Source organism: Notolepis coatsorum, assembly GCF_963971535.1.
Source record: "Notolepis coatsorum genome assembly, chromosome: 6".
NCBI lineage: Eukaryota > Metazoa > Chordata > Actinopteri > Aulopiformes > Paralepididae > Notolepis > Notolepis coatsorum.
In genome coordinates, this window is record NC_140170.1 from 41284883 (window position 1) to 41306890 (window position 22008).

General features: G+C 41.7%; 1 protein-coding gene across 1 annotated transcript in view; it reads left to right on the plus strand.

Annotated features, from left to right (window-relative positions):
* The window catches only part of LOC311230655 (unconventional myosin-IXAb-like), a 326861-nt gene extending 306533 nt beyond the window's left edge, over positions 1 to 20328 (plus strand). Inside the window, exons 38-43 of the mRNA XM_084317004.1 lie at positions 335 to 440; positions 3263 to 3394; positions 4386 to 4509; positions 14855 to 15084; positions 16330 to 16472; positions 17001 to 20328. Of these exons, the coding sequence (XP_084173130.1) occupies positions 335 to 440; positions 3263 to 3394; positions 4386 to 4509; positions 14855 to 15084; positions 16330 to 16472; positions 17001 to 17383 (1118 nt within the window). The 3' untranslated portion in view covers positions 17384 to 20328. The remainder of the gene's footprint in view (positions 1 to 334; positions 441 to 3262; positions 3395 to 4385; positions 4510 to 14854; positions 15085 to 16329; positions 16473 to 17000) is intronic.
* The last annotated feature ends 1680 nt before the right edge of the window (positions 20329 to 22008 follow it).

The following is a 22008-nucleotide window of genomic DNA, read 5'->3' on the forward strand; positions in this document are numbered from 1 at the left end:
TAAGTAGGTAGGTAGGTACGGTAGGTAGATAGATGGATAGATAGATAGATAGATAGATAGATAGATAGATAGATGTGTGTTTTAATAGTGTGTATGTTGTGTTGGTTCTGTAGTTTAATAGTGTGCATGTTGTATAGTTTAATAGTGTGTTGGTTGTGTAGTTTAGTAGTGTGTATGTTGTGTAGTTTAATAGTGCGTATGTTGTGTAGTTTAATACTGTGTTGGTTGTGTAGTTTAATGGTGTGTATGTTGTATATATTTCAATAGTGTGTATATGTTGTGTAGTTTTTAGTGTTGGTTATGTAGTTTAATAGTGTGTCTATGTTGTGTTCAGGCGAGTTAGACAAGCGCGAGGTGATCCGAGGGGTTTATTCTGTGATCGACGGGCTCAGCAGAACTCACCTCGGCACACTGGAACGCCTCATCTTCCATCTGGTCAGGTATGTGATGTCACAGGGTATCACACGCATCGAACTGACTACATGCCCAATGCACTTGAAACTGACCATTATGTGGAGTGTCGGATCAAAACACGTTGTCAATGTGAAAGTGAATGATAATCAAACTGTCGCCCTCCCTTCAATATCGTAGCCTCTCAAAACACTGGCATATTGTCTAGAATGGAGATCTATTTAATATCGTAGCCTCTCAAAACACTGGCATATTGTCTAGAATGGAGATCTATGTAATATTGTAGCCTCTCAAAACACTGGCATATTGTCTAGAATAAAGATCTATTTAATATTGTAGCCTCTCAAAACACTGGCATATTGTCTAGAATAAAGATCTATTTAATATTGTAGCCTCTCAAAACACTGGCATATTGTCTAGAATGGAGATCTATTTAATATTGTAGCCTCTCAAAACACTGGCATATTGTCTAGAATAAAGATCTACCCGTACTTTTCGCACTATAAGCCGCAGCAGCTAAATTGAATGATGTGTACATATATAAGCCGCACTGGACTATAAGCTGCATGTGTTTTAATGTTTAATTACCATATGTAAGGAGTGGACCCTGCGTCTTAATTTAACTCAACACGGGAAACCTCACCCGGCCCGGACACGGAAAGGATTGACAGATTGATTGCTCTTTCTCGATTCTGTGGGTGGTGGTGCATGGCCGTTCTTATATTGAGCTTTAAGTTCCCACCTCTACAGAGAATGACTCCCACGTCTACAGAGAATGACTCCCATTGGGACACAATACTGTCGGACAAATAACAAGAATTAACTCATTTGTATTAAGTTTAGCAAATAAGGGAACAGATAAATAACATTTCAATGCAGTAAAAAAAGCAATATTTCGATTTTCTGGGTTTTGTCCACATATAAGCCGCACCGTTATATAAGCCGCAGGGTCGAAAAATGGGGGGAAAAGCCGCGGCTTATAATCCGAAAAGTACGGTATTTAATATTGTAGCCTCTCAAAACACTGGCATATTGTCTAGAATGGAGATCTATTTAATACTGTAGCCTCTCAAAACACTGGCATATTGTCTAGAATAAAGATCTATTTAATATTGTAGCCTCTCAAAACACTGGCATATTGTCTAGAATAAAGATCTATTTAATATTGTAGCCTCTCAAAACACTGGCATATTGTCTAGAATAAAGATCTATTTAATATTGTAGCCTCTCAAAACACTGGCATATTGTCTAGAATGGAGATCTATTTAATACTGTAGCCTCTCAAAACACTGGCATATTGTCTAGAATGGAGATCTATTTAATACTGTAGCCTCTCAAAACACTGGCATATTGTCTAGAATAAAGATCTATTTAATATTGTAGCCTCTCAAAACACTGGCATATTGTCTAGAATAAAGATCTATTTAATATTGTAGCCTCTCAAAACACTGGCATATTGTCTAGAATAAAGATCTATTTAATATTGTAGCCTCTCAAAACACTGGCATATTGTCTAGAATGGAGATCTATTTAATACTGTAGCCTCTCAAAACACTGGCATATTGTCTAGAATGGAGATCTATTTAATACTGTAGCCTCTCAAAACACTGGCATATTGTCTAGAATGGAGATCTATTTAATACTGTAGCCTCTCAAAACACTGGCATATTGTCTAGAATGGAGATCTATTTAATACTGTAGCCTCTCAAAACACTGGCATATTGTCTAGAATGGAGATCTATTTAATACTGTAGCCTCTCAAAACACTGGCATATTGTCTAGAATGGAGATCTATTTAATACTGTAGCCTCTCAAAACACTGGCATATTGTCTAGAATAAAGATCTATTTAATAAAAGCTCCGGTCCTCTTCCACTGCTTCCCTCGTCGTCCCGTCATCCAAATAAAAAAAAGGTTTTGGTGATCGGGCTTTCTCACGAGCTGCACCCGGACTCTGGAACACCCTCCCTCAGACCATCAGAGACTCTCCCTCACTCTCCACCTTCAAATCCCGACTCAAAACCTACCTGTTCTCCCTAGCATTCAACCTTCCCTACCCATAACCACCCTCCTCCAACCTACCACCTCCTTTCCCCCTGCCCTACCTTCTCTCCTCTCCTCTCCTCTCCTGCCCCCTCGGTTTCCCTTACTTACTTCCCGACTGTCTCCCCCCTACTGGCTCCTGTATTTGTTCTGTTACTCATGGTTTTATGTTCTTGTGTATTCATATTGTTCCCTGTGGTTCTATGTTTCTCTGTTTCTTAGTTTTTTTGCCTATTGTCAGCGACTTTGGGTCCTTGACTATACAAAATAAATGAATTATTATTATTATAGAGAATGCCAATGGAGGCAGACAGTGTAAAGTGACCTTTACATTTGAACAGATTTACTGAATTACTAAAATACACCAGATTTACAGTGGGGCCACTGTTCCTCCCTCACTGAAAGCTAAGAAGAGGAAAAAGACAAATGATCAACTGAGACGACTCGTAAAGTTAGCATTAGCTGGCTAGCTTACCTAGCTTGATTTAGCCTAACTGAGAGTGTCCATTTCTGCATCACCGGAAAATGATGTTGCACTCTTCAATTGTCTCCATTTTGTCTTGATTTGTCATGCATTTGTTGCTTCTCCATATTCCTGTTCTTTTACACTTTCGCTGTGTGGTCAAGCTGTTGCTGTCTTTGAAAACGATCCCTCTGAGGGGATCGTTGCTCACCTAGACCTGTTTTCAAAGTAGCCAAGTGCTGCTTTAAATGTAACTGGCGACCCTATCTAACATGTACAGTATGGTGGCTTTAAACACTAACATTAACTGTTGACCCTCTATAACATGTACTGTGGTGTGTTCCAGAATCGCTCTCCAGGAGGAGACTAACAGGATGTCGGCCAACGCCCTGGCGATAGTGTTCGCTCCCTGCATCCTGCGATGCCCCAACACCATCGACCCCCTGCAGAGCGTCCAGGACATCAGCAAGACCACGGCGTACGACTCCGTCACCTCACAATAACCACCTGCTGCTATTCTATTCTAGGATTTTCTCTTCTGTTCCTTTCCATCCTCATACTTCTCTTCTGTTCTATTCTATTTCATTCTATTCTACTGTATTGGCCCAAATATAAAGATGCCCCCCCCCCTTTTTTTCACGAATTTTGCCATTTCAAGAATATTTTGAAGATCAAATCTTGTTTTTCATAAAGAAAATAAGTATATCTGACGAGAATGTAGGCTACCAGTAATACTAACACATTGAATAAAACAAGGTAGGTATATATTTTCATGTTTCCATAAGATAGAAATGCAAAACAAGTATTCACCTGAGTTATAACTATAGCCTGCTGGTAGGCCTAGTCCTAACATCATTGAGTTATGATGAACTTGTTCTTACTTTTCAACCCTCCTGAAAAGACACCTACTGATTAGCCAGTGGATCATCCAACATTAACGCCACTGTCTTTTGACGGTCGTACTGAGGTCCGTTTTTAAGCTAGGTAAATCCACTGATACCATGGGATGTCAAGGAATCCAGGGTTTCTGTACCAGGACACCTCCAATTTCTGGAGCGTGAATATAAGACAACCCCCTCCCCCCCCTCCTTTTCAGGGTGTAATTTGTGGCACCAAAAAAAACACTACTCTATCTTGTATTTGGGACAAACACAGAATATGCTTGTCCTTTCAGTTTTATTCTATTCTATTCCATTTTATTGTGTGCTATTCTGTTTTATTCTACTGTATCTTATTCTATTCTATTCTATTTTCTTTATATTCTACTCCACCCTGCTTCTGTTCCGTTTGCTATTCTTTCTGTCCTATCCTACTCTGTAGAAAAGCATCCATTCAGCACCAAACATTATCAATATGTATGAATATTTTTCGTCTTTCTGCTCTATTCTACTCTGCTTTATTCTATTCTATTCTACTCTACTCTATTTGTTTTGTAATGTATTATGGTGCTAAAGACGTGCTCTCTGTAGGTGTGTGGAGTCGATCATCACAGAACAGATGAGGAAGTACAGGGCCCGTCTGAAGGACATCAGCAGTCTGGAGTTTGCGGAGAACAAGGCCAAGAGCAGACTCCTCTACGTCAGGAGGTCCATGGTAAGACCACGCCAAAGAGCAGACTCCTCCACGTCAGGAGGTCCATGGTAAGACCACGCCAAAGAGCAGACTCCTCTACGTCAGGAGGTCCATGGTAAGACCACGCCAAAGAGCAGACTCCTCCACGTCAGGAGGTCCATGGTAAGACCACGCCAAAGAGCAGACTCCTCTCCGTCAGGAGGTCCATGGTAAGACCACGCCAAAGTCTCTCAAAAGAGAAGGCGCTTCACTCCGCCGCCATCTTGATAACGGGGACTAACGAGACCTGAACCCTATCTCTTTGAATGGAGAGTCGTCTGTATCTAGGAATCTTGTCATACATATCGTATAACGCAGAATGGTTAGTTTGGTCAAAAAGGACAATGTTGTGATAGAAAAATGCCCCTTTCCCCCACTTAGACCAGCTTCTACAAATGGACCATACATTGGTTTCTGCCAAAGGACAAAGGGTTGAATATACACACGGGTGGTTAAATATAATTATAAGATTGAGACGAAGTCAGATTTCAGAATATAACAAAGGATGAGTTTATTCTAAGTCACACAAGTAAAGGATTCTACCGCGGTCTCACGCAGGAGGTCCACAGATGGAATGCTGAGCAGTGACTGACAGCAGATTTTTATACACGTAAACTCCTCCCATAAATTCGTTTTACTTTCCATACGTGCTGACTGCTGATTGATCAATATAGTGATAAAAGGTAATGGTTGTTCATGCCAAAAAGGCGGTGACCGTTCGTCACGTCTGTTACGTCAATCTTACCCAGTGAAAACGTCCCTGAGATCCAGTCTGTTCTGGTTGGAGTAGATACATTTAAGAATGTTCTCATGCCTTTATGAACAATGGTGTATTATACGGATATTAGCTTATCTGCAATAGGAACGCAAATGTTCCGACTCCCACCTAAAATAATCACAGATAATGTGTTCAGCAGAAATCCAATGAATGGGATTTGTCCAAAACTGCTTCAAGGTACTATGAGGCCTGCACAAAAAGGCCTTCACTCCTTATCAGAATGGATAAGGAAGGAGTGTTCTTCATTACATTTTTACTGGGTGAGATTCACTTCAAGAGGCGCTTTTAAACAATGGCATGTCTTATTGTATCACATCATGGTCACAAACCTCACAAAAAATACTATAATATACAAACAGGCTATGAAAATCATGGACCGTAAACCAATGCGATGGCATCACTGCAGTGTTTTGAGTAAGCACAATCTTTTCACGTTTGACAATTTTGTAATTTTCTGTAATATTAGACTTGTTTTTAAATGTTTGCACAATCATGTATCATCATTATTTTCTGGACTACAACTAGACGTTGGAGCTCTAGTAGAGCATGAATTGAATGAATGAATGAATGAATGAATGAATGAATGAATGAATGAATGAATGAATGAATGAATGAATGAATGAATGAATGAAAACTTTATTTAACAGATTGCAGAATGGGTACAATACAGTACGGCTCAATACACACAATTGTTAAGGGGATGCAGACCTGAGAAAGTAATTTGTCTTGTTTACATCAGGGTCCCCCATTTTCAATTCATAATGACATTTATGACATACACAACATACATGACATTTATGGCATAGGGACATGCAGGTATTTGGTACTGATACATTTGTGACATAAACACACAAGCTTCCAACAATGGTGACTGTACTGTTCCCATGTGCTGTCGTTTGGACAGTCTGCCTTCTCTGTTAACGGGGCAAACTTATGGAACTCTCTGCCTACTGGCTTAAAACTGGAGTCCAATGCCAACGTCTTCAACAGAGGACTCAAGGTATGGCTGAAATCAACGCAGCAGTGCTCACATATATAGACGTGGACTGGTTTTGTTATTTTGATCATGGACTCTTGCTCTGGTAAATATTTGTTCTGATTTGTGATTTTAATTCTGTATTTTACTGTTAATTTCATTCCATCTTTTAGAAGAGCCTCAGTGGACTAGTGTTGAAAACTAGCACTTGTGCTATAAACACACAAAACAACACATCTGGTCTGTCCACTGTGACTGGTCCAATGTAGCTGTGGTGTCCATTTTAAATAAACGTTTTCATTCATTCATTCATTCATTCATTCATTCATTCATTCATTCATTCATTCATTCATTCATTCATTCATTCATTCCAGGAATTCATGTTAATTAAATTCATTAATTTATTGTCCATACCTTCAACCCATAAAAACCAACATAAAATCACATTATTATTTTGTAGCAAGTAGTTTAGTTGTTGCTGCCATCTTTAGTCCACATCCTCTACGCACCTCCAAGGGAAGTTATGGGATGTGATCAATGTAATATGGGTATAACAATGCAGATACTGGTATCAGATAGTAGGAATGATACCAGGCTGAAATAAGCAGCTGGTGTAGAGAATTTACCCAATACTGAAATCCAAGTGACTTAAAGTTTCCTTTTCACAAATATCTCAATCCTTTTTGCCCATTGACATCTGTATTGTTCAGTAAAAGTAATGGACTGGATTGGTACTTTGTATCAGATGATACTTAAAGGTGCTATAGGTAAGATACAATATTAAAGCATTACATCACGCGCAGGAGTGGGTTATGAGAATTAGACCATGCCTAGGGGTGGTCGTTAGATGGTCTAATTCTCACAACCCACGACTGCACGTGGTGTAATGGCTTTTATACAACTGGCGCATTCATCCAACCTTATATACAATAAACACACATTAATTGAAAACCATCCGCAGAAAAAGTAGTTCCCAAAAAGAAAAAGAGAAGTTGCCTCCATGTGGAAGCAGCTCGGAAGTGCATCCAACTGTTCTCACTGTCTCTCAACTAAGACATCCAACAAACTAACACATCCAACTGTCTTTCAACTAAGACATCCAACAAACTAACACATTCAACAAACTAACACATCCAACTGTCTTTCAACTAGACATCCAACAAACTAACACATCCAACTTTTCTTTTGTTTTGAACCTACTTTCTATAGAACTTCATTCTTAGATGCTTCTATAGAAAGTAGGTAAAACAAATAAAAAAAAATTTAAAACCTACTTTCTATAGAAGCAGCTGGGAGGTGCGCTGTTTTAAGTGAGCGTGGATTATTGAATTGATTGATTGATTGATTGCTAATTTTATTACTGTCCGCCTTGTTTCCAACTGGTTAAGTTTAGGCACTCTTTCGAAGTCGCTCTCTTTCGAAGTTGGTTAAGGTTAGAGTTTGGAATCAGGGCTGGTGGTCTATCGCTCTAAAGACAAACTCTAACCTTAACCAACTTCGAAAGAGAGCGCACCTCCCAGCTGCTTCTATAGAAAGTAGGTAAAAAAAAATTATCTACCAAAAAAAAAAAATTTAAAGGAAAAAAGAGATACAGTATACCGTAGAGATACAGTATACCGTAGAGATACAGTATACCGTAGAGATACAGTATACCGTAGAGATACAGTATACCGTAGAGATACAGTATACATAAGGATGCAGTTATTATGTTTGGCAGCCTGCTGTTTTGTCTGTTGGGTTTATTTCTTCTCAACCTGCAACCTCCTCTTCCTCTCACACCCCTCATTAAAGGGAAGGTTCTGGATTTTAAAAAAAAAACTTTCTTCTTGATAACTAATCAAGCCCCCTCTTAGAAATGGGCTTTGGCCTCCAGTTAGCATCTGCTAGCAAAGCTAGTGTAAGTGAATGGGGTATGAACTAGTGTAAATGAATGGGGGTATGAACTAGTGTAAGTGAATGGGGGTATGAACTAGTGTAAATGAATGGGGGTATGAACTAGTGTAAGTGAATGGGGGTATTAACTAGTGTAAGTAAATGGGGTATGAACTAGTAGAAGTGAATGGGGGTATGAACTAGTGTAAATGAATGGGGGTATGAACTAGTGTAAATGAATGGAGGTATGAACTAGTGTAAATGAATGGGGTATGAACTAGTGTAAATGAATGGGGGTATGAACTAGTAGAAGTGAATGTGGGTATGAACTAGTGTAAGTGAATGTGGGTATTAACTAGTGTAAGTAAATGGGGTATGAACTAGTAGAAGTGAATGGGGGTATGAACTAGTGTAAGTGAATGGGGGTATGAACGAGTGTAAGTGAATGGGGGTATGAACTAGTGTAAGTGAATGGGGGTATGAACTAGTGTAAGTGAATGGTGGTATGAACTAGTGTAAATGAATGGGGGTATGAACTAGTGTAAGTAAATGGGGTATGAACTAGTGTAAGTGAATGGGGGTATTAACTAGTGTAAGTGAATGGGGTATGAACTAGTAGAAGTGAATGGGGGTATGAACTAGTGTAAGTGAATGGGGGTATGAACTAGTGTAAGTGAATGGGGGTATGAACTAGTGTAAGTGAATGGGGGTATGAACTAGTGTAAATGAATGGGGGTATGAACTAGTGTAAATGAATGGGGGTATGAACTAGTGTAAATGAATGGGGGTATGAACTAGTGTAAGTGAATGGGGGTATGAACTAGTGTAAATGAATGGGGTATGAACTAGTGTAAGTGAATGGGGGTATGAACTAGTAGAAGTGAATGTGGGTATGAACTAGTGTAAGTGAATGGGGTATGAACTAGTGTAAGTGAATGTGGGTATGAACTAGTGTAAGTAAATGGGGTATGAACTGTAAATGCCCAAAACCCCCACCACCTCCTAATAGACGGTCTCCTCACCACCGCATGTATATATTCCCTCCCCGCCGTATGTATATTTCCCTCCCACCCACCCACCCCCTCCTAATGTACCCACCCACCCCCTCCCACCCACCCACCCCCTCCTAATGTACAGTCCCCTCCCCATCATATGTATATACTCTGTCAGGATCTAGGGGTAACAGTACTGTATATTTGAATACCGTTATGTCACAAATGTATCAGTACTAAATACCTATATGTCCCTATGCCATAAATGTCATGTATGTTGTGTATGTCATAAATGTCTATATGAATTGAAAATGGGGGACCCTGATGGAAACAAGACAAACGTCTTTCTCAGGTCTGCATCCCCTTAACAATTGTATGTATTGAGCCGTACTGTATTGTACCCATTCTGCAATCTGTTAAATAAAGTTTTCATTCATTCATTCATTCATTCAACTAGTGTAAGTGAATGTGGGTATGAACTAGTGTAAGTGAATGGGGGTATTAACTAGTGTAAGTAAATGGGGTATGAACTATGAACTAGTGTAAGTGAATGGGGGTATGAACTAGTGTAAGTGAATGGGGGTATGAACTAGTGTAAGTGAATGGGGGTATGAACTAGTGTAAGTGAATGGGGGTATGAACTAGTGTAAGTGAATGTGGTATGAACTAGTGTAAGTGAATGGGGTATGAACTAGTGTAAGTGAATGGGGTATGAACTAGTAGAAGTGAATGGGGGTATGAACTAGTGTAAGTGAATGGTGGTATGAACTAGTGTAAGTGAATGGGGGTATGAACTAGTAGAAGTGAATGGGGGTATGAACTAGTGTAAGTGAATGGGGGTATGAACTAGTGTAAGTGAATGTGGTATGAACTAGTGTAAGTGAATGAGGTATGAACTAGTGTAAGTGAATGGGGTATGAACTAGTGTAAGTGAATGGGGTATGAACTAGTGTAAGTGAATGGGGTATGAACTAGTGTAAGTGAATGGGGTATGAACTAGTGTAAGTGAATGTGGTATGAACTAGTGTAAGTGAATGGGGTATGAACTAGTGTAAGTAAATGGGGTATTTTTTTTTATTTTTTTTAAACCTTTATTTACCCAGGGTAGGTTCGCTGAGCACAGATGCTCTTTTTCAGGAACGCCCTGCTTCACATTCACACAGTTCCATTCACACCTGGGAGCTGCCCAGTACAACCACAGTTGACACCATTGGCCACAAAAAAAAAATTTCAACATGAAACAAAACATATCACAATACAATAATACATAAAAAGACTTCCCAGGACAATAACTTAACACCAACTTAAATGTGACCTAACCAGACAACAGAAACAAAAGCCAAGACAACAGTTTTGACTGATAAAGTGACCATATTTATTTTTCCAAATGAAAATTCACAATCCGTCAACAGCTTGTGGTGCATCCAACCTAAGACGCTTGAAGCTTTTTGTTCTTCTTTTTTCAAAGCGGAGCCTTGAAAAAGAGGCTTTGAGTGGACACATCACCACCTCACATCACCACCACAACAACGGGTCACCTGCGGCATCACCACCGCCACGGTGTTGGGGGCCCGCGACGACGGCGCAAGCACGCTTGTACCTATTGACGAGTCGTTTGCTAAATTAAAGAAGTTTGAAAGCCGCTAGCTTTTAAGCAGTCCTTGGTGGTGCAAATTAACCTGGCTACTACGGAGCAATAAGTGACTGCGTATTCAACCAAGGGTTGCATCACAGCCACGAAAGGGGCTAGCTTTGCTTAGCTCCTCGCATCGTCGTGGGCTTCTAAGTTAACACAATAACACACCGTCGTGGTGGTGGTGATGCCGCAGATGACCCGTCGGGCTGGATGTATTGCAAGTTGTTGCCCTTTTCCCTCCTTGTGGAACTTCTGCATTGCATTTATTACAAATAGCAAGCAAACTTTTTCCAATGAAAATCCGAGTACCGATGCGGCCATCTTTGTTGTTAAAACTTCCGCGCTGCTTCCAGAAACTTGCGTGGTTACGTCACAGCCAAGAAAGGGAGCGCTGGATTTGTGTAAAACGCCCTGTTCCTAAACCACACGCTGTCAGTCGTACCACAGTACTGACACAACGGGAGGAGCCTACAGTCAAAACAAACGCACTTCATTCCAATTCACCCACACCGCATTTTTTTTTACCAAAAAATATATTATATTATCGGAGCTATTAATAACGTTATCGGGATGACGTCATAATTGCTGATATCGGCCCGATAATTATCGTGCATTCCTAGTTACAGCCTTTGATTCCGTTAGCTTAGCTGTAATGTTTAGTTGCTAGCTAACTGCAAAAGTGGCTGTTCTGTCGGACACTTTGCAGGACTGAATGATGTCAAACATGGTGGAATACATAAATATACTTTATTAATACTATTTAATACCATTGTCAGTAGGATAAATTACAGCCGACATCAGGATGGGGAGAGATAGAGACTCTAGTCTATCCCTTAAAAAGTATCGTGGTATATCATGATATTTCCATCTTTGCCATTGGTATCATCATGATTTAAATTGGATTATACCGTGGTAAATAATTTCTACAATGGCTGGTACCATCTTCTATGATTCCCAAGTTCCCAACCCTCATATCTTCCTCAGAGACCAGCTGGAACTAGATTCTCTAGAGTCTAGCACCTCCCCTAACCCTCCTCTCTCCTTCCTCCCCTCCTCCTCTCACCCCTCCCTCCAGAAACCTGTACTAATTGCTGTTAGATTTATGATCATAACCCGCACTGCCACCCTGGTATGTATGATCACCACCCCTGTCCTTCAGTGCCATTCGTCTGTAGCAATGTCACGTCAGCAGCACCGCTTAACCATGCTGTCCGTCAAAGTCCTTGTCCTATCACAGTCCCTGGTTGTGTCTGTCTAATCAAATCCGTCTACTAATTCTTTCTCTCTTTGAGGAAACTTTCTGTTTCTGTCTTTGTCTGTTTCGCTGTTTTCTGACAAGCTGCACAGTGTTGCCATTGTTGATGATGTCACGGCACCCTTAGGAGTCCTAGATCATTAATAAAGAATGAATTTCATAATTCAGCATAAGCAACAGCGTTTCGTTTTTTTACTGAAAAGAACACTTCGGTCTTGTTTGGAAATGTTTAGATGTGAAGCACCTCATAGCCTGGCAATGTCCCACCCAAATGACTCTCTGACTCACTCACATCACTCTGCCCCTAGTGGCGGTTCACAGGCATGGCTCTTGGACTCATGAGTCATCTATACTATAACACTGTCTTTGTTATGAGGAAGAAAATATGAAATTTTATTAAGAATGGTTATCAACCAAATACAGGTGCGTTTACTTGTATTTGGCTGTATGTATGTGGCCGTTCAATGTTAGCATTGAGAATTACACAGTCCAAGTTAGCATTGAAACTTGTTGGCATTGAGAATTACACAGTCCAAGTTAGCATTGAAACGTGTTAGCATTAACACATCTTGCGGCATTCACGTCGTACGACGGGTTTCAAGTTCATGCGAATTCTGCCAATAACGGCGTACGACGTGTTTCAAGTTCATATTTCATATTTTCGTAATGGTATTCATATTTCACTCACGGAGCCTTGTCATATTCTGCGGGAGCCATCACAACTCTGCAACACTTCAATACTGCCACCTGGTGGCTGATCGGCGAGTTGCAACCGGAAGTGGATCTCTTGTGATACCGGTGCGTCTCCCTATTCCGTCCGGCCACTCGTTTATCGTCCCTGGACTCAAGACACACATCGTGGATATGAATCTTTGCCATAACTCAATAATTCACATGATTTGGGCGTATATTAGTATTATACAAACCGGAACTGGATCGCATCGATCCACATCACATAACTGGGATCTGTTTGCTCCACTCTCATCGCTCAACGCTACGAGGAAGCTGCCGTGAGTTTCAGAGTTTTTTTTTATCATTTTCGATACAAACTGCTCTGATCTATATATCACCCATACTACATAAATCATTTAACGTCGGTCACGGAATTATAAACGACCCCCCCCCCCCCCTCCGTTCACCCGCGGATGATCAGTCATAACGCTTAGGACCATGTACAGTTGACATTTTTAATATACCGTTGATCGGTATCAAACGGCATTTGATAATCTAATATATGCATTTATGTCTATATCTCACGTTCTAGGAAATACTGCAGAAAACGATAAAAAGTTATTTATACTCTAGACGGTATTTTCGTATAAATGTGTGAATGAAAAAGTAAAACGTTCCTACATCCTGAACGATGGCTAATCAATGTTGAATGGGCCATAGTAATGTCAATTTAGCAATACAATTTAAAAAGTTATAGCCCTGCAAAGAAGGTGAACATCTCCATAGACTTACAGTACTGGCAGAGAATGGTTTAGGATGATCAAAGTGGTGGCAGAGAATGTGTTAAGAATTACACAGTCCAAATTAGCATTGAAACTTGTTAACATTGAGAATTCTTTTAATTTTAATTTCAAACTTTTAGTTATACTCGAAAGGCAACTGAGGTTTCCCTCATTTACAATCAGCTCGATTTACAAACAGAAATAAGCCTAAATAAAGCATATGAAATCACACAGCATATACAATCGACAATAAGACAACATGACGAGCACAAACAAAAGCAAGGATAACAAATCTAGTAAAACACAACTTGATTGACAAAGGTTGGAGATCAAGGTCTTAATTACAGTTAGCATTGTTAGCATTGAGAATTACAGTCCAAATTAGCAATGATACTTGTTAGCATTGAGAATTACAGAGTCCAAATTAGCAATGAAACTGGTTAGCATTGAGCATAACAAAACACATAAAAAATGCTGCATCTGTAGATTTCCTGTAACACAACTAAGCTAAACCTTACTAAAATGCAGCATAAGGTCCCGCGTCCACCTATCTCACAAAAACGCTGGCATGAAGCGCATCTTGTAGATGACAGAAAGAAATCTACAGCCATCTTTTTATCGTTTTTTCCTGCCGCGGTTTTGCACATATTATAGCATATTTTAATACACTTTATTGTATATTCATTATATATATAGTTATTGCCTGACACCACAGTTCGCCCTTTGCTTTTTATTAGCTTTTTAGTAGTGTATTCGTGTAGTTATTATTATTAGTGTCGCGAATCTCAATGGCCCGTCTCTTGTGGGAGACAGCCAAGACAGGCAGGCAGCTCCGGTGTCAGGTTACAAACAGAGTGGTAGATATGAATGGCTGTGATTGGTTGTCTGAAAATAAGCTCAGCGCATCGCTCTGAAAAAAAGAAGCCGACTGCAGCGCATTTCCTATAGGCGGCGCATGCGGCCGCATACGCTCTCTCCCCATTGGGATACATTGAAAAAAGACGCGTGCGGTCATAAATATGAGGCAGGTGGACCCGGGCCCTAACACAGCTAAGCTAAACCTTACAATTCAAATTAATTATATGTTTTGTTTTTTGGTGTGTGTGTTGAATGATGGTAACATTACAGTTCCTAGTTTCTTAGCAGTGGCGTCATCATGTAGTCAACATTCATGAGAGCTATATGTGTCCCTCGTCCACGTCTATGGCCTGGCTGTCCTCCATCACTGTGGAACGTCCCGTTTATTAATGTCCACAATGTCAACTATAATATACTGTATTATGGCTATCAGCCTAGGTGTCAGCATTTAGACCCACTAACCTCTGTTTCTCTGTGTGTGTGTGGTGTGTGTGCCATCTGAACAGAGCAAAGGCTGTGTCCGGCAGAGCAGCACCCACACCCCGTCACCACCTCTCAGCCCCAGAGTGCTCCCGGTGGTGGAAGGAGAGAGTGGAGGAGAAGGAGAAGGAGAGGGAGAAGAAGAAGGAGGAGGAGAGGAAGTGATGGAGGCAGCGCTGAGCGAGCAGCAGCAGGCGGCCATGCAGCAGGAAGAAAGAGTTCTCACAGAGCAGATAGAGAGCCTGCAGAAAGAAAAGTATGTTGACCACAACATAACAGTTGGACCAGGGCATGACGTTGATTCACTGATACAGTTGGACCAGGGCATGACGTTGATTCACTGATACAGTTGGACCAGGGCATGACGTTGATTCACTGATACAGTTGGACCAGGGCATGACGTTGATTCACTGATACAGTTGGACCAGGGCATGACGTTGATTCACTCATACAGTTGGACCAGGGCATGACGTTGATTCACTGATACAGTTGGACCAGGGCATGACGTTGATTCACTGATACAGTTGGACCAGGGCATGACGTTGATTCACTCATACAGTTGGACCAGGGCATGACGTTGATTCACTGATACAGTTGGACCAGGGCATGACGTTGATTCACTCATACAGTTGGACCAGGGCATGACGTTGATTCACTCATACAGTTGGACCAGGGCATGACGTTGATTCACTGATACAGTTGGACCAGGGCATGACGTTGATTCACTCATACAGTTGGACCAGGGCATGACGTTGATTCACTGATACAGTTGGACCAGGGCATGACGTTGATTCACTCATACAGTTGGACCAGGGCATGACATTGATTCACTCATACAGTTGGACCAGGGCATGACGTTGATTCACTCATACAGTTGGACCAGGGCATGACGTTGATTCACTCATACAGTTGGACCAGGGCATGACGTTGATTCACTCATACAGTTGGACCAGGGCATGACGTTGATTCACTCATACAGTTGGACCAGGGCATGACGTTGATTCACTCATACAGTTGGACCAGGGCATGACGTTGATTCACTCATACAGTTGGACCAGGGCATGACATTGATTCACTCATACAGTTGGACCAGGGCATGACGTTGATTCACTCATACAGTTGGACCAGGGCATGACGTTGATTCACTCATACAGTTGGACCAGGGCATGACGTTGATTCACTCATACAGTTGGACCAGGGCATGACGTTGATTCACTCATACAGTTGGACCAGGGCATGACGTTGATTCACTCATACAGTTGGACCAGGGCATGACGTTGATTCACTCATACAGTTGGACCAGGGCATGACGTTGATTCACTCATACAGTTGGACCAGGGCATGACGTTGATTCACTCATACAGTTGGACCAGGGCATGACGTTGATTCACTCATACAGTTGGACCAGGGCATGACGTTGATTCACTCATACAGTTGGACCAGGGCATGACGTTGATTCACTGATGCAGACGTGTGTGTGACTGTTGGTCTGTGTGTCTAGGGAGGAGCTGACGTATGAGATGCTGATCCTGGAGCCGCGGGTCTCCGATGATGAAACTCTGGAGTCAGAAGCATCTATAGGCACAGCAGACAGCTCTGAGAACATCACCGTGGAGACTGAGGGAGCGACCGCCAACCCCACCGGTGAGGTTAATTTCCATTTCATATTTTGATTCGGTTCCATTTGTTTCATCCCTTTATTGTTTTTGCACAGTCAGTTGTGACCTCTAGGTAGTGTTTGTATGTGTATACTTTATATATGTGTACCAAATGTTTGTTTTGCAAGTTAAAAAAGGATTGAAAGAACTTTGTGTGCAAAAGTGAAACATTTATTTTTGACTAGACACACCTGGTTTAGATCAAGGACTAATCAACTGTTTGGCAACACCTGCATCAATGAACTCCAATTAACCAATCACAATGAAAACAGGACACACGTGTTTAAACTTCATGACATGATGATCAGTGATGAAGTAGAGCGTCTGAAGAGTGAAAAACTAAATATAGAAATATGCTCAGTAAATAATTTACAGTAAAAAGTGAGAGTAAGCTTCTCTCTCTCTCTCTCCTTCTGCCTCTGTCTCCTCTCTTTCTTTCTTTTTGCCTCTTGTCTCTTCTCTCTCTTTCTTACTTTCTTTTTGCCTCTCTTGTCTCTTCTCTCTCTCTCGGCAGAGCGTGGAGGTACCTACCGCTCCAGGAAGTCGGAGGCCAAGAGCCGAAGAGCTCTCCACCGACAGCCCGACTCCCAAGACTCTGCCGACTCCTGCTTCTCCACCCTCTCCTCCTCCTCCTACCACCACCCACCCTCCTCCTCTCCGTCCCCACACTACCGCTTCCGCTCGTCCTCCTCGGGACCCCTGCTGACCTCCTGCACCTTGGGGGCGGCGCTGCCAGAGGTGGGGGTGGAGCCAAGGGCGGGGGGTAAGAGCCGCCAGAGGCTAAGGCTGAGCCGCAGCTCACCCCGCGAGTCCTCGGACGGCCAGCAGAGGCAGACAGACTTCAGCTCAGCGCCACAGCAGCTGGTCCTGTATGGTAGCAATGAGTTTATGGTGTGAAAGGCTGGAGGAGAGAGAAGGATGAAAGGGTCCAGCCTCACGCCTTCCTCTCATGCAGACAGCAGAGTCCGCAACACACCTGTGTGTGTGTGTGTGTGTGATAGGGGAGGAGGGAGAGTCCTCGGGCGGGGGTGGGGGGTGGTATGAGGCTGGTAGCGAGGAGCGAGGTTGGTACCCACGCCGGGCCGCTTGCTTCCCCTCCTCAATGCCCCCCTCCCCATGTGACGCTCGACAGCAAGAAGTGGAAGAAAATGGCGTGAGAACCAAACGGTGAGAAAAGAGTGAAAACAAAGGCTAAAATGAAGGGCCAGGATACGAGTGGGAAGAATACAGTGAATCGGGAGACATTGTTGGCAATGTTGTGTCCAACTCCCTGACCTTTGAACTCCACACCGCTCGACCCCTGCTGGAAAACCGGGGGTTCCACCGGGATGGAGAGAGAGAGTGATAATGTCCAGACGTTGTTCATCTCCGCCCCCCTTTTTAATTTCAGCATGTGGACTGATACCTGATACCATTAGCTACCATTAGATAATGTAGCAATGTAAATGGTGCATTTATATAGCGCTTTTATCCAAAGCGATTTACAATTTGTTCCTCACATTTTACCCATTCACTCTCACATTCACACACCGACGGCAGAGGCAACCATGCAAGGTGCCAACCTGCTCATCGGGAGCAATTAGGGGTTAAGTGTCTTGCTCAAGGACACTTCGACACGCTGCCCGGGGAGGAGCGGGAATCTAACCGGGAACCTATGGATTACCAGACGACTGCTCTACCTCCTGAGCCACCGTCTCCCCAAGCCATGTAGCCGGACCAACAGGTTTTTTTTGCTACCTGCACCAAGCAACTCTGTGCAGATCTCTCTGAGAATCTGCATCCGTCTACATCAACACACATTTCCTACGCTTGTTTAAAGACACTGTACTGTATGTAATGAATATATGTAATATGACATTATTATTATTATTATTGTTATTGAGGAGGAAAACAATTTAGATAGAAATTCCAGCGCTGCTGCTGCTGGGTGGTCCAATGTTTCTATTTGTCTTATCTTAACTTGCTCTCTCTCTCTCTTTCTCGTCAGGAGTATTTTGCAAAGTGAAGTGTGTGGAATTCAGGTTGTGTGGTTTTTTTGTTCACGACGTGTTTGTTTTGCCTGTTTTTTTACGTTGTTTTCCTTTTGACCCCTTTTCTGATGGAAGAGAGCCCAATGTGGGTGTCGATGATAAATATCCATACAAGTATCCATACGGAAGGAGCTGATGTCACCGAGTGCATTTTGCCATAAATATGTGCACGTCGTTCACACTCTGGACACTATCTGAGCCTAACGCACCCGTTAGGGCCATGAAGATGTTCCATACTTCTTGTAGTCTGTCAGTGTCTTGGCGGTGTTGTGCAGTGGTGCGCTTGGTCTCTGCGAACATCGGGCCGTTTAATAATTACTCGAGACGAGTGCATGTTCCGTCACCATTGTGCAATGTTGCTGTTGATAAGTGTATAGACCGCACGGATGGAATAGAACGGATGGAAACACATTTTAGCTGAGATAACGGGTTTATCTGCATCTAACGGGATATTCCGAGCATCGCCATGGACATGGAACTCGCGCAGATCTCAAAGTCCAGCGGTAAACGGGATGAGGCGTCCGCAGGCCTCAGTTAGCCCCAGCAGCAGTCACACTCTGGGATGTTTACGTGGCTCCATGCACCGTCTTCATCAAAAAAGACAGAATACTCACATCTGGAATACTCTCCAAATGTTGATGTGTGAACAACACACTTCATTGAAGTGTTCTGTGTCGCCATACTAGATACGTCATAATGAGGTATCGCTCATCTGCTCAGCCATAATGTGTCAACATGCCTTTCCCTGCCTACGTCCGTCTCGCCCCAGATAACCCTTTGTTTTGTTTTTGTTTCAGTACATCAGTGTTAATGGGATTTTTTTTTAATGATGTCATGATGTGATATAGTTGTCACTGTTTTTCTTTTTTAATCGTTTGTGAAGATTTTTTTTTTTTTATCGTCACGGTAATGGTTTACCTTTGAACTGAAAGCCATTTTGTTTTACCCTGTGTGTGTTTGTGTGAGAAAGAGAGACTGACTTGATTCCCTGCTACTTTCTCAGCTCACTTTGAGCACAAACACACATTTTGTCCATGTGTCCCATAACGCCTTTTCTAGCTGTTCACATTAGTTCAATACTAGCCATCCCATTCACCTCACTCGGAGCATGGCTGAAAACAACGCATTTACTCTATACTGTCAACTCATCATGTAAAAAAAATATCTACTTTTACCATCCACATGCTAGCAACTCTCTCTCTCTGTATACAATATCTATATATGGTGCAATATTCACACATACGTCTGTTCTATGGAACTTGCCAATATACATCTGGGGACGACAACAGTTGATAGTATTTTGGATCCTTGCTTCAAGGCCTACAGTACCATGTACACATCACAGTATTAGCAGTTCTGCCTACAGTTCTGCCTACAGTTCTGCCTACAGTTCTGCCTACGGTGGCAAGACAGAACTGCGCCTTCCTGATTTGAATGTTGCCTTTTCAAGCAGGTGGAGATTTGATGCTCATCAAGCAAAGAGGGTTCATGTTAATTAGGAGACGAGGTATGGCCTAGTGGAACTGGGCACAAACAACTTGCAATGTTTTTTTTCTTCTTTTTATATATATACTGTATAGCTTTGCAGTTTCACCGAAGGTGTTTGGAGGCATAGGAGGTTAAATACCCGCAACAGGCCATTAATATGCAACTCTTTGAGGTGTAGGATCACGCCGGTGTGATTTTAGAATTTTTGAGAACTTGAACATTCTAATGTCACAATGGTTAGTGGTCGTTTAAAAAGCTACAGAGTTCTAGAATTCTGTATAGAATAAACAATTAAAAAATATATAATAATATTATAAAAATAAACACTCACCTCAAAGGGTTAAGATGGTATTTGCTCTTGAATTGTTCATTATTCTGTAAAAAAAAAAAAAAAAAAAAATCCTAATAAAAATAACTAGTGAATGTATCTCTCACTGGAAGGCATGCTCAGCTTTCTCTTGTCGTTTTATGTTTTCATTTTTATGCACAGTATGTACTATTTATGATCATGCTTTGGAGTGTACATTGAGAAAAAATTAAAACAAGAAAAAAAAACAGCCTGTTGTAAAAGGATATATTATCCTGTGTACGACTCATTATCTATTATTAATAATCATGGCAATGTTTCAACAAGTCATATTTGTGCAAAAATGGCAAAAAAGTCCAACTTCAGCAGTGTATCTGCCTGCAGCCACTCTGGATACAGTTGTGTATCAGGTGCCATTTTCTTTTCTTTTTTTAAGATAAACATGTCTATGGTTGTAAGAAAAAAAATTACAGGGGGAGAAAAAAAATCATCTGCTTATTAAAAAAGCAAAACTGGAGCCAAATGTGCATGAGTTGTGTGATTATTATTCCTTGGTGGACCAAGGAAGGACAGGTCCAGAGATGGAAAGAGTCTACCATAATATTTTACTGCAATATTTCACTGTTATTTCAGCTAAATTACTACTCAAGTAGCCAACCAGTAAGCTGAGAGGAACTACAGTACTCGTCTTGGGCAAGGACGCGCTCCGTTCATTGGCCTTTGGTCCTCGGCAATACAACCGATCGGAGGAACGGTTCTCCAGATATGCAAGCCACAGACAGACATGCAAACGTTTGTTGTTATAACGCCACCATCTGGCCAAATGGCAACAAAAAAAAACACTGACTGTACTTCCTTGGGTCCTTTGTCGGATGACTGTTCTCGAGATACTGTAAGCACCACCATCTTGAAAAATGGCACAAAATTCTACACTGCACTCCCCTGGATCCTCAGCAATACACGCACCGAGCATGAAGTTGATTGGGTGAACGGTTCTTGAGATATGTGTGTCACAGACACAGAGATTCCTTCCTTTATAGTTTTCCTTTATATTGTATGTAGCACACAGGTTGTAATGCTAAGGACCTGTTCATTTGTTTATTATTTTTTTTAACAAGGAGACGATTACCAAGAGGCACCAACATTTTTAAAAAGTACAAATGTGGGTGTGGGAGATGGTAGATAAGCCTAGCCAAAGATTTTGGTGGCGGGACCTTTACACCGGCCCTATCCCTATTGGTTCACTGTGAGATTGTTGGTGGGGGGTCGGTCGGGATGGGGGCCAGTAAGCCAGCTAATAGACCTTGGGAGTGAGGTTCCACCTGTGATTTTGCCCAATTGTAGCCACCCATTGAAGATCAAAACTATATAAGTATTACAGCCAAACCATATTGTGTAGGTTCATAATCTTTGACGGAAGTATATATTATTTATTTAATTATTACACTGTTACAACCAATAAAGGTAAATGTTTTAACTTAATCTTTGAGAGAATGTGTATTCTATCATAATCTTTACTTATTTCCATGGTAACTACTACAGTACCTACATGCCTCTGCAAACCAATCACAAGAGCACAACTACTTTTGTTTTCTTTGTAGCCATGAATGTAAATGTATACTATGCATTCAGAGTGTAACACTCAAGTTAGTTTGATACTATTTGACAATGCCACTGACCCTTAGCTGCCAGAGATG